The sequence below is a fragment of the Tubulanus polymorphus genome, chromosome 1, assembly GCF_964204645.1.
Source record: "Tubulanus polymorphus chromosome 1, tnTubPoly1.2, whole genome shotgun sequence".
Lineage (NCBI taxonomy): Eukaryota > Metazoa > Nemertea > Palaeonemertea > Tubulaniformes > Tubulanidae > Tubulanus > Tubulanus polymorphus.
This window is the reverse complement of record NC_134025.1, coordinates 12705407-12717833: the sequence shown is the minus strand read 5'-3', so window position 1 is coordinate 12717833 and position 12427 is coordinate 12705407. Positions and strand designations below refer to the sequence as shown.

Genomic DNA, 12427 nt, shown 5'->3' with positions numbered 1-12427 from the left:
TACCTGAGGATCGGGTTGGTGTGAATTATCTGCTGTTGTCCTTGTCTGAAAAATAATATTTAGACTCATTAAAAATATATATTACATCCTAAATCCTAATTACCGTTGTATCGTGCATTACTGGCGAGTTTAACCCTTAACCTTCTGGCAGCAAGATCATTTGCATGTTGATGAAATTAAACTTCCGATTTTTGAAAGAGGGGGTACACTGGGTGGGGTCATTTTTGGGGGCCCAGCGCGAAAAGTGAAATCACTTCCGGGTTCGGATTCACGAGTATAGGCAGTTGCCATGTCTGAAGAGGCTCAACGCGCTGCGAGGCGCTTGTGACATAAAAACAATCTTTTAATGCGAGATAGGCCGGGCTATTGACTACAGTTGCCTACGGCAGATCCCCAGTGTGTCGACTCAGTAGCCTGCAGCAAGTTAAGGGTTAACTACATAAAGTTGAATATTATATGACAAAATAAGAAAGAACACATACTGGTACTTTTATATAAAATAGCATGTAAGCATTCTGGGATAGGACCCAATCCTTATTGGCTCTCAATACCTAAAATAAAGATTAAGTTACGTTATATTGTGCAAATGAACGGAACTAACTTCTCTGTCCTCATTTGATATTATGACAAAAATATACAGGATGTATGCTTGTTTTTTATATAGAGCTCCTGTGGTTCCAAAGGGTTTGTCCGCAGCGATTATTTTATGATAATAAAACTTTTGAGTCACTTTTGCCTGTAATTGCACATTTTGCATTGGTTTTTGTTATATAATGTGACAGAATGGGCATGAACCAGATTAAAGAATTAGGTGCTGCGTCAGAATGGTGATTCGCCTTAGTTATCTGACTCATGTTCAAGACATAGCTGCCAGGTGTCTGATGAATAATCAATAAATGATAAAATATTCCTGGTTGCAAATGATCAATGGATTTACAGTACCTTACTGTCATTTGTTTCAAACCATTTACCATCAATATCGCAAACAAAAGATATATAATGTCCTCCTTCCAAAGAAGAGCCTTGATGAACCACAACACTGCAAAGTTTAAAATTCTGAAAAATATGTGACAGTGTTATTTATGTGCAGTATTCCTAAAAAACTAGAATATCTTCAGTAAATGAGCATACCTCGTTGTGGAAGCTAAGAACTTCATCAAATCTCACAAAATCATTTCCTTTTTTCCAATGTCTTACTGAATCTTAAAAGGACAAGACAGTCTATTAGTTATAACTCCACCAATCAATTCTAGAGATACTGTTCATACCGTATGCCATGCGTAAAATACCATTCTACAGGGTGCCTCAAAAAATGTGTTTTCAGTTACACAAAAGCAGTTTAACCAAATTGACAGATTAAGTATTTACCTGTTAATTTGAATAGCTAAACATTCAGGAGCCTTCAAAGGTTTAGTAGATTTCCTTGCAACCTTTAATTTGCAACTTCAATGAAAAACGATGGAAATGAAATCATAGCTAAAAGATAATACCTATAAATATGGAATCAGTACTTATGATCACTACATGAAATAAACATAACAAACTCACTGGGAACACTCATAGTCATCCAGTTCCTCACTACAAAAATATGAATTAAGTAACAAGACAAGGGTTGTGACTCCTTTTCCTTTATCCTTCTGAAATACAAAGAAAATCTCAAATGTCATATAGGAACTATTTATAGGAAACATATAGAAATATTCAGCGGTTTAAGGGACCAAAAACACAGCTACACACCCCTAGTGATAGACTGAGGTTTGTGAATCCATCAGTTTGTGTTGATTCAGTAGAACAGGATCTACAGATGACTGAAAGAGAAAGTCATAAAATATTCAAACAGGGCTTACTGATGTGAAAATTAAGTGTAGTAAAAATGAATGAATCATTGCTTGAAAAGCTTTGCTACTTAAAATACCTTTTGTTTGAAGAGAACCATGGAAAAACTTAACAATCTGTTTAAAATCAGAACAGAAAAAATAAACACACATTATATTCATCATCTATCTAGCCTCAATTTTTTGATAAGTATAAACATAATTGCATTCGTTCATTCGCTCGTTGCTTCATTCATTTTGTTTACCTTGAATTTTCATCTTCAATTTTACTCATCCAACGAATGAAGAACTCATGGGCATCACACTGACGTCTTGAGTAGAGCCCTATATCTAAGATAAAATGGGGTGAAAATCAGTTTGGTTCAGTAAAGGAAAGTTGAAGAAAGAAGTGAGAAAGAAGCAAAACCACATTTTTTTCCAGTTCACCACGGTTGTGTATGAACACCAAACCATCCAGCTCTTCATTATAGAACAGATAGGCAAGGGTCTCATTCCTCGAGACATCACCTACATATTTTGATCATAGTAGTGTATAACATACATGAATAGCATAAAAGTCATGAAGCGAAGCAACATATATAAAACAGAAAACAGATGAAATAGGAGTGAAATATTCAATTTGCACTGGTCATTGTGGTCACCTCAAAGTCTTCAGATACAGAAGCAAGTGGCAATGAGGCTCTAGTCATTTAAGACCCTACTCAAAATTAGGGGATACCTATGGAATTTCCAAGAAAATAACGCCTATGTGACTGTCATTGGTTTGGCAAGAAATCATACTATAATTAAATATCATATCAAAAGTGTTTGATACAGGCTATTCCTAGTATAAGCCCATCTGATCACTTTTCCTGAGATAGGCACATAAAATGTTTTCCTAAATCGCTGCAATAAGGTGAAAAAAGACTTTTGGTGCAACCACACAACTAGGACACCACGCCTACTGGCGAAATGCTTGACAATCTGAAAATAATCAAATACCACATTATTCCGTTATTCGCCTGGTGATCATACTCAGAAACGAATTATGTACCTTGAAACTCACCCAGCACGAATTTCAACACATTATAATGGCAAACCATAATCACTACCATTAGGAAGCTACAGGTCTCAGAATTCAGGGCACAAGTGACCTTTTTTTGTCAAAATATCAAGGAACTTCATTGAAGCATATTCAAGATTTCCCAGCCAGCCATCTGGAATTTGATCAGGCCAGTTTTTGGCTCCAGATGCATCTAAAGTAGCTATTAACCTAATATCAAAACAAACCATTGAAGCATCAATTACAGTTCAATTTTCCACAAATTACTGGGGCCTGTCTACAAACAATGAATGAAAAGTGAACAAATTAGGCCCGCTAGGATTTAAGTCCCAAGTGGGTTAAAAAGCATTTGCATTGTAATGAGACATAATCATGTGGATTACTTAATACTTAATACCCTGAGATGAAGCCTATATGTGTAGAGTATTTACATAGACAATGTGAAGCAAAGAAAATTGATGAAAAACAAATAGGAAGATTATATATACCAACCATTTTGCCATTATTCTGTGAGGAAAAGGAAATTGAAATATAAACATTAGGTCAAAAACACTTTAATTCTCAAATTACACAACTAATCTAGTTTATGAATTAGAGATATTTTATTTCAAAGGACTAAAAATTGCAGTATAATGAGAAATTTTGATCAAAGTAAATACGTACTAGGCAAAAGACATTTCATGGCACTAGGATTCACTACATGACTAATATTTGCTGATGTACTTCGCAGAACTAGACACAGATCCTCCAGTGTCTGGGTGAAATTATCCTGCTTTACCTCTAAATCAAAGATGTTATGTGTCAATTCTATGAACAATAGGAATGCTTGGCTGTGAGACGATTAGACAAATTAACTATCATCCCACCCTTAAGGCTGGCTTGAGGCTGATTAGCGGGATATGAGATCCTCCCAGTTGCTTCCCTGCTTTTGTCCGGTTCCGATTACTGGCAACTGCACTGGATCACATGGTCATGAGCATTTTGAGGATAGATTTAAATTATTTTGAATTGCGAAATATATTTCCAGTTGAAAAGCAGTTTCGTTAAGACTTTTATCTTTCTGATTCTGTTTTGAATACAATGTGTAAGCGACATCATATAAAGATGGCCGCTCACTACGTAATTCTACCAATTTCGTTTCTAGATCTTTAGTCCAGTCAACTGCAATGCTGGACGTTTGGTTTGCGTTTGAAACTACTTGAAATTACCGGTAAATATTTGTGACATGATACAAATGACACTAATGTAGCAATCAAAATTTGTACTATGATCATTCGGTCTCTAATTGGCTGGTATTCCTGCGCTCAGTTCCATCGCGTCAAGTCAGGAGAGGGAGGTTGTCATACACATAGGATAACATATATACCGGTACCCATCCTTTATATGGGCTAAGCATAATGTCAAATTATGGCTCCTCACCGAAATTTGATGATGATGATTAGGCCTATATATCCAATCATAGAACTCATAATGAGCTACAATTTTGCAAAGTGGTGACAATTTTGCAATTGTGGTAAAAATATGCCTAGGTAACTTGACTAAAATTGAACCGATATGCATTAGGCTATTCCTCAGGCATTGATATTCACAGGGCTCTGCCCCAAATGACATCCAAGTCAAGTCACGGGGCCGTATATTTTGGTGCAGCTGAAAAGTAGCGATACTTAAAATAATATATATAGATGATGATAAATATTTCAGTTAGATATATCATAATAGCATAGGCTATATGGTATCTATAGTTAGTCTGAATACCGGTGGTCGTTTCACGAACGCCAGTTAACTTCGAATTCGAAGGTGATAATCAAAAATTCTTCGAATTAGGCATAGATCATTTGATGATTAAATCTGTTTCACTAACGCAAATTAGCGAATAATTAACCAATTCAAATTATCTCAGATAATTCTGAATTAGTTGCCCATAATGCATTAGTCCTATAACATGAACAAGGTTTCATTCATAAATATCGTAGGATTTTTTGGTTGTACAATGAAATTGTATAATTGATCGTTCCGTATTTTCTTTGCAATTCTTTCTCCAATGAGATTTTCAATAGGCCCTAAATCTAAAAATGTGTAGGTGATATATGATAAATATCTTAATTTGCATTTTTGAAATGGGCATCGAAAATTAACCTAAAAATTTTTATTCGAATTGGGCAACTAACCCAAATTAGAGGCTTAATCCCTGTATGTAAAACCGGGCCCAGGGAGTTAGGGTTAGTTTAAGGGTCCGTTTTACACTTAGAGAGATGAAAGGGTTAGGGTAAGGTTGAGATACGATACGTTGAATGCTATATGAATTGAAAACTTACAGCCAGATTGCAAGAACGTATTTTATATTTATATTTAGAGGATATATACACTGGTCCGGGTTCGAATCCCGCTCTATTTTCTCTAAATCTGTTCAAATTTTCTTGAATTTTCAAAGTTTTGCATTTGCGCAGCATCAATTAGGCAATCAAAACAAGTCATTGGAAAAATGACATAGTCTAATAATAAGAAAGGCAGCCAATATTTTGCCAATGCGGTATTATTCCTCTTAACACTATTTTGCCAATGGCGCGTTCTGAATGACTAATTGCGGCTGCATAGGAAAGTTTGGAGAACAGAGTTAGCCTAGACAAAATAAGAGCATAGACTAGAGTGGGATTCGAACCTGGACCACCAGATTACTGGCCTAACGTCTTTCCACTAGACTAGACCACTGGGCTCACTGACAACTACCCGTAATTTTTCACTACAGCCTCACCTTTACCAAAACTCTATGGGTAATAACGGACACTTAAGTGGCTAAACCTCACCCTAACCGGCGCGATTTTATTGTTACATTTCATAGCCATTGGGCATTGGCAAAATAGCATATCGCTGTGGCTACTCGTACGGACCCGTACGGATTACTCTGGAGGCTATTCATACGGAACTAGGATCTGTTTCACCAAGAATCTTAGTGTCTGATGTACCACAGGATTGGTTACACTAGGATCGTAGAGCGACGGAGATCACTGGTGGAGACAACCACTGCCAGTGCTGGGTGAAGGATCTGTACGCTAATAACTGTCGCTGATTGGCCGATAAACGCCCGCCATTCAAGGAAAGTGTGGAGAATATAGTTAGAGAACAATAGAGTGGATCAAGCGAGACTCGAACCTGGGCCAGTAAATAACTAGCACAGCATCATACCACTAGACCACTGAGCTCACTGACAGTCAGCCGAATGTTTTGACTAGCCTGACCGTACGAATAATTCCACAGTAATCCGTACGGGTGCGTACGAATAGCCTACGGAATTATTCATACGGGCGCGTACAAATAGCCTACGGAATTATTCGTACGTGTCTGTACGAATAGCCACTTGGTTTACTAAAATAATGCTGCATTGTTGGCAAAATATCCACTTCCATTCTTTAAAGCCTTCAAAATGGGCTTTATATATACTTACGACATCTATTGAAAAGCTCCATTGAATTCTGGCTTTCTGCGGACTTTTTAGAGAACAGTTTGAAATGTTCTGCTACACACTTAACCGATTGAATAACGCTGTTCATATAACAAGACTGCCCATAATTAGCAAGACCACGAGTGTATTTTGAAGGCCTCTTAGAATATGCCCAAGCAGTAGAACCTAAGAACATCATATTGTATGTTGAAAACTGAAAAAAACTGTTAAATCGCTGAGTCGAAACTTGTCGAAAAAGTTATTCCAACTTGGCGCAAGTATCCGTGGCGCCTCCTACTATTGCCAACGTTTCAGTATAGGATGTTGTTTGCATTTTGATTCTTACTCTGGCATGTACTTCCGCCGATAATTCTTACTTGGCACGATATTCCCACTTGGCGCATAACACCACGACAGTTGTAAGTGCAATAGCATACGCACTTCCTATGTGGCTGATAGATGGTTCCCCGTAGAGCCTGTGTTCCCCACAGCAATTGATTAGTCACATGATGCAAAAATGGCCGCTTCCTTGGTAACCACACAACAAATGGAGACGTTCTTCGAAAACGTGGACGAAATACTGGCTAAAATAGAGCTTTGCTCTATGTCATGTTGCCAAGACAAGCCATTGAACCACCGTTACCACTGTCCGTTATGTTCTAACGTAAGATATGTTGGAAAAAAAAAGTTGAATGTGATAAATCATGTACGAAAAGTGCATTGGTCATCAAAAGTACCGGTACCCGGTATAGCATCATTATCATCTTCATCATCATTAAATTCAAATAATGTTAACCGTTAACTGTTAATAACAGGTAAGATAGAAATGTCTGTGTTTGATTGAAGACGTTGAATGATACTTGAATAAGATGGCCTCAAATTTTTATTAGCGTGATCGATCCGATGATGAGGTTCATCGTCAGGCCTATAATTTTACTAAGGATTGCTAAGCGTCTTCATTTTCCCCTACTGACAAAAAATCGGACACATTTAAATTTTAAACAATATGTTCCATGCTGCCGTGCGTACGAACAATAATTGTTGATGATTTGAAACCAATGTAGGCCTATAAATGGTAGGCATATGGACTGGAGACATATTGTTCAAATTGATTTAGGCTAGTTTTTAAAATAAAGATTGAGTTTCTTTTCTCTTATTCAAACGAGTAAAAACAGACGTTTTAGCAATTGAAATGTGTTCAAATTTTTAAGAGAAATATCCCCAAAAAAACCTATTTGCGGGTAGTCATAATAAGAACCTGGATCCCCTCGTGCACTCCATTTTGAAATTGGATTTTTTTTCATAATTTTTAGGTACAGTGTTCTCTGCTCACACAATTGTATTACAAGATCACACTATCATTGTGATTCTTGTGAGCATGTTGCCCATTACAGAGGCAGAATATCGTCACATATGCTCAAATGTCATCTTGCCAAAAGTCGTGAAAAAACAATTGCAGTTAAAAAGAAGAAAGGAAATGATTGTGCTGGGAACCGATGTCCCCATTGTTCGAAAAACTTCAGCAAACGGTGGCTTGCACAGCATATTAGAATTTGTTCAAAATCAGGAATTGCTGCGCCGAAAATGATTTCATCTGCTCATCATCATCGAGCCGTATGTGTAGATCAGCGACACAGTATATTTGCAGTTTTTGAATCTATGCATGGCCATTCGAAACCAATCCATGTGATAAAAAAACAACCAGTAACCCCGAAATTACATGCGAAGTTAAAAAATGTCGCGATGTGAAACAAGCTGCCGCGTTATCGGGGAATCATATATTCGAGTGTGCTCATGTAAAATCTCTTGATTTTGCTGAGCCCTTGTGCAGTAATCCCCTAGATCTAGACTATCTCAATCAGCTTGAGCAGAAGAAGATATTTAAATCCGAACACACCCCCCAAATCGAATCACTTTTCAACATGGCTATTGAAAATGATTCACCACTAGTTTCTCAAATTACGGATCCATCTGAAAGATATATCTATTTTTCTGTTTACACAAAAGAGACACATTATTATTCGCTGTTAGGTCGCACGGTAGTGATTTTTGATCGTGTGCGGAAATCGTATCGGTGTAGGTGTTCTAAGGGACGAAGGTTCTGCTGCCATAAAGTTTGCTGCCAGTGGTATATGGCCCAACATGAGGCCACAATGCCGATCGAAATAACTGCAGGATGTCCTCCTGAGCCCGTGGAAATAGATACTGATAAATCACGGAAATTAAAAGAATTTGACTACGTCATTCAGCAGAAGCGGATTCCTGCCGACATTCCAGATGATGTAGCAGTGAATCTCAATCTAAAAAATGGAATTGTTCCCGCTGAAATGGTTTGTTCAATTTGCCATTCACAACTTGAATCTGTATTGACTACGAAAACTGCCAGAATATTTGACATCCAGAGAGTACACAAAGGTAAGAAGACATCAACTGCATAGAATCTTGATCTATTATTGTAACTGAAATATTATTATTTGTATTGGTAAAATGCATTACCTCATAGCTAAAGTAATTTTCATTAAACATTTAGACTACCGGTAGTTAAGCCTACGTATGTATTTCTAAATAACTTTCTACGATGATTATTGTTGTCATAACTTTCGTGTTTGTATTTTTCTAATATTCTCTACAGATGTGTCTGTTTACACGAAAAGGTGCGTGAACTGCGATATGTGTTACCGATACCAAGAATGGCAAGATGGTATACACAATTTCAACAACCAGATATTTATGTCAATCGTAATGTGCAAGACTATTCGAGCAGGTCTCCAGGTAACTCTTCACTGCAAATTATAAATTCTTGGACAAATGGGAGATGATATGAATGTAAATAACCATATAAACCAAATAAATAACCAAATAAATTGTTATTAAAACATGAAAAATTGTGCTCATATCTATGATTCTGACTATACAATTTTTTACAGAATCATTTAGCTATTCAGTCGACAATCAAAACGCTGACGTCATTGATACCAGAAGAAGAATCAATACCTTTGAACTCATTGCAGCATTGTTATCTACATTTTGAGTCTTTGACCGATCATGATTATTCCTTTTATTGTATTTCCTGTGGTATCTATCCCCCAGTGCTGATATGGGATACATTTCGGAAAGCTTGTTTCCGTTATTCAGGTATTTATTATAACAACTGAAACCGCCTGGAGTCAATAAATTTATGTCAATTTCATTATGTTCTTATATTATCAGTTTCAGAACTTTTACCTCCCATTAGTCGAAATGAATAAGTAGATTGCGTGAGATTTTGGAGTAGTATTGAAAAAGAGTTATTGAGCAGAGGTCATGATTGCTTAAAAGGTAGATACTGTAAATTTAGAAATGAGCTCACACTTTCCTACTTGAATGCCCCCTGTTGATTTATTTGATACCTGAAAAGTGATTTGTATCGTCTGGATAATTTATTACCAGAGTCGATCGTTAAACCGAGTTTTGATTGCTGGAGTCCTTGGATTGGAGAAAGGAGTAGAAAATCCAATATTCTGATAAACACCGAATTTGAGAAATGTTCAACTGAAGTCAACAGTGAAGGTGGTGAGCCTATCCCTCCTGAAACCCTTGAACATCTTTTGAAAAATGAAAAGGTATGGATCAGATCAATAGGGTATACTAGATTATAAGTTTAAAACCCACTACATTGTATATATTCAGATCTTTTGAGTCTGTCTAAAACCAACATCACACCTGTAGAGTCCAAAGCATTATGTCATTTGTTTTTGATTCTTGAGTATTAGTACGGTATTAAATTTCATTTTAAAATCTTTAAATTTGTATACAGTGAGTTTTGTAATTATGATGTACATTATCATTTCCCACATCAGAGGCTATTGTAGCTATTCTATTTGTTTTACATAGTTACACAGATTCTCATGCTGCATTATCTTGTATGTGTATTCCTATCTTGTAAAAGGTTAAAGAAATCAGAAAATTTTGTAAGAAAGCTGGTGTAAGCTCAATGGGTTCAACAGCTGACATGATTTGTCGATTGAGAAGTATGTCAATGTCAAGGTTGCAGTTTGATGGAATATATGAAGAAATTTTCGGTCATTTAGGTAGGTATTATTGAAAAAATGATGTTACTCATAACAAATTTCTGCTAAACTCAAAGTGAATACTTTTATAAACTCTATTCAAAACTTTATGGAGGAAGAATTAGTTAATAGATTTAATGTTTTAATGAGACCCACTTTTCCTTCTTTGGGTAATGTTTTTCTGTCTCCATCAGTCGTGAATATTAATTGTATGTATTACAAATGTAGTCCTATCTTATTGTGGGTAGAACATAACATTCAATATTGGATTTATATTAATTTAGAAATTAAAAATTAAGCTAAGTCATATATCATTTGAAATATTTGGTATGTAATATGAGTTAAAATCTTTATTGATATTTAGTATTAACCTTTTTTAGGTGGATGGGCTGTAGGCTGTTGTGAACACGGGATAACGTACTGCATTAAAAATCATTTTCGAGGTGAAAGCCCACGCGATTACGTTGATCTAGAGAGGAGCTTAAAACATCGCCCAACTGTGTCGTTGTGTGATATTGCACATTTAATCGCTAATTTTGCGAATTCAAGATATGGGGAAATGTACCGACCCTATCTTGGCCGCCTTGCTGAAGCAACAGCTGAAAATATTGAACTAGCAAGTCGTCGTGCAATTACATTTCAGGCACCTTTCCTGTCTCCTGATCATATGTTGAATGCTCCTGTAGAGGAAAATGACCATCCTGTCACAAGAACGCCGAATCATTACCTATTATATGACTGGTTCCACCAAGATAACTGCAAGAATTCGGTAGAGGTCTTGAGAAAAATTTCTCTTCTCGATAATGTTGCAGGATTTATCGATTCTCAGAGAGATGAACAGGAGTTCAGTCATCGAAAGAGAGATTTACATTTTCTCAACAATATGAACCCTGCTACTCATATGTTTGTCTATAGATTAATGTGCCATCTGCGTAATGAAACTCTGAATAGATCAATGCGTAACAACTTCATTCGAGACCTCGGTGATATAGACTATGACCGATTTGGGCGTGCTACATCAGTAACGTTACCATCTATCAGCACTGACAGTTGTTTTCCTTCGCCAGATATAACATCAGCTACAGACTCCACAGGCGTTGATCATGCAACTGATTTACCGGCTCCAACAGTTGTTAGATCGGAGAATTCAGTTGTTTCCAGAAACACACGAATACAAAGATGTCGTTCATTTCTAGAAGAAATCAATGCTGATATCCAGAACATATTTGCGTCAATTGACATCGATTCATTAAGTACTGAAGACCTACAAGCTGTCCATGACAATTTAAGTTATGCTGCAACAGTAATTGGCAAAACAGCATCACCACAAAGACAGGCGCATGTAACCTCGGTCAGGACACCACAGCTGGATTATATGCAGTGTCAAGGATTGTCAAATTATTGTGGGCTGTGTGCTGTTAATAACGCTATTGGGTCTGAAACGAGCTGCTTTCGTGTCACAATTTCAGATATGGACAATATTGCTGATCAGATGTGGATACGACAGTTGGTAAATCCAGCAATTGGTCCTACTTGCCGCATCACACCCCTTCGTGACAGAGAAGGATTTTATGCTATGGACACAATGACTGAGTGTTTAGAGTTTCATGGATATATTACCTTAAACATTGTGTCCGGCATAAGGCAAACTCAATCGCCAGATGATATCAAGGTATTACTAGACACCGCCTTTATTGACTGTGCACCCTTTTCAAGCAGACGACTGATAATAAAAGCGGCTAGTAGTGACCACTGGCTGGTACTAGAATGTAATCGTGATAGTTACCATTTGATTGATTCAAGAGTGTATAAACCAGTGACTCTTGACATTGATGATGGCCTGGAATATCTGAGAAGTCAAAGTTTAACTGGTGCAATCTATGCAATTATACCAACTACAGTTCCTTTGCCAGTAAGTTTTTATCAGACTATTTGAGTGATTTTTGACTAAGGAGTAAGCCGTCATATACCATTAAATTTACAGCACATGAGGCAAAAACTCTCTTTTTAGTCTCTTGTACCAAATTGATGGTTATAAGTCATTATCTCTTAAGCATCTTTC

At 36.8% G+C, this 12427-nt stretch overlaps 1 protein-coding gene and 2 long non-coding RNA genes across 3 annotated transcripts; all 3 read right to left on the bottom strand.

Annotated features, from left to right (window-relative positions):
- Positions 1 to 482: 482 nt before the first annotated feature.
- On the bottom strand, positions 483 to 1398 carry LOC141915370 (uncharacterized). Its single transcript, XR_012620954.1, has 4 exons — positions 1369 to 1398; positions 1132 to 1202; positions 943 to 1056; positions 483 to 551 (listed from the first exon to the last, which is right to left on the bottom strand). It is a non-coding gene; the product is annotated as an uncharacterized LOC141915370 (long non-coding RNA).
- A 154-nt stretch (positions 1399 to 1552) lies between these two features.
- On the bottom strand, positions 1553 to 2126 carry LOC141915369 (uncharacterized). The gene is made up of 4 exons (XR_012620953.1): positions 2081 to 2126; positions 1916 to 1952; positions 1738 to 1808; positions 1553 to 1637 (listed from the first exon to the last, which is right to left on the bottom strand). It is a non-coding gene; the product is annotated as an uncharacterized LOC141915369 (long non-coding RNA).
- A 1239-nt stretch (positions 2127 to 3365) lies between these two features.
- On the bottom strand, positions 3366 to 6594 carry LOC141898118 (uncharacterized). Its single transcript, XM_074783937.1, has 3 exons — positions 6320 to 6594; positions 3541 to 3657; positions 3366 to 3384 (listed from the first exon to the last, which is right to left on the bottom strand). The coding sequence occupies exons 1-3, from the start codon at positions 6513 to 6515 to the stop codon at positions 3380 to 3382; spliced, it is 318 nt and encodes a 105-aa protein (XP_074640038.1). The 5' UTR covers positions 6516 to 6594; the 3' UTR covers positions 3366 to 3379.
- Positions 6595 to 12427: the final 5833 nt, after the last annotated feature.

Coding starts and splice junctions, on each gene's coding strand:
- LOC141898118 (XM_074783937.1), bottom strand. CDS start 6,515: ATGATGTTCTTAGGTTCTACTGCTTGGGCATATTCTAAGAGGCCTTCA. Junction 3,658..6,319: donor GGAGCTTTTCAATAGATGTC/GTAAGTATATAT, acceptor TCTTTGATTTAG/AGGTAAAGCAGGATAATTTC.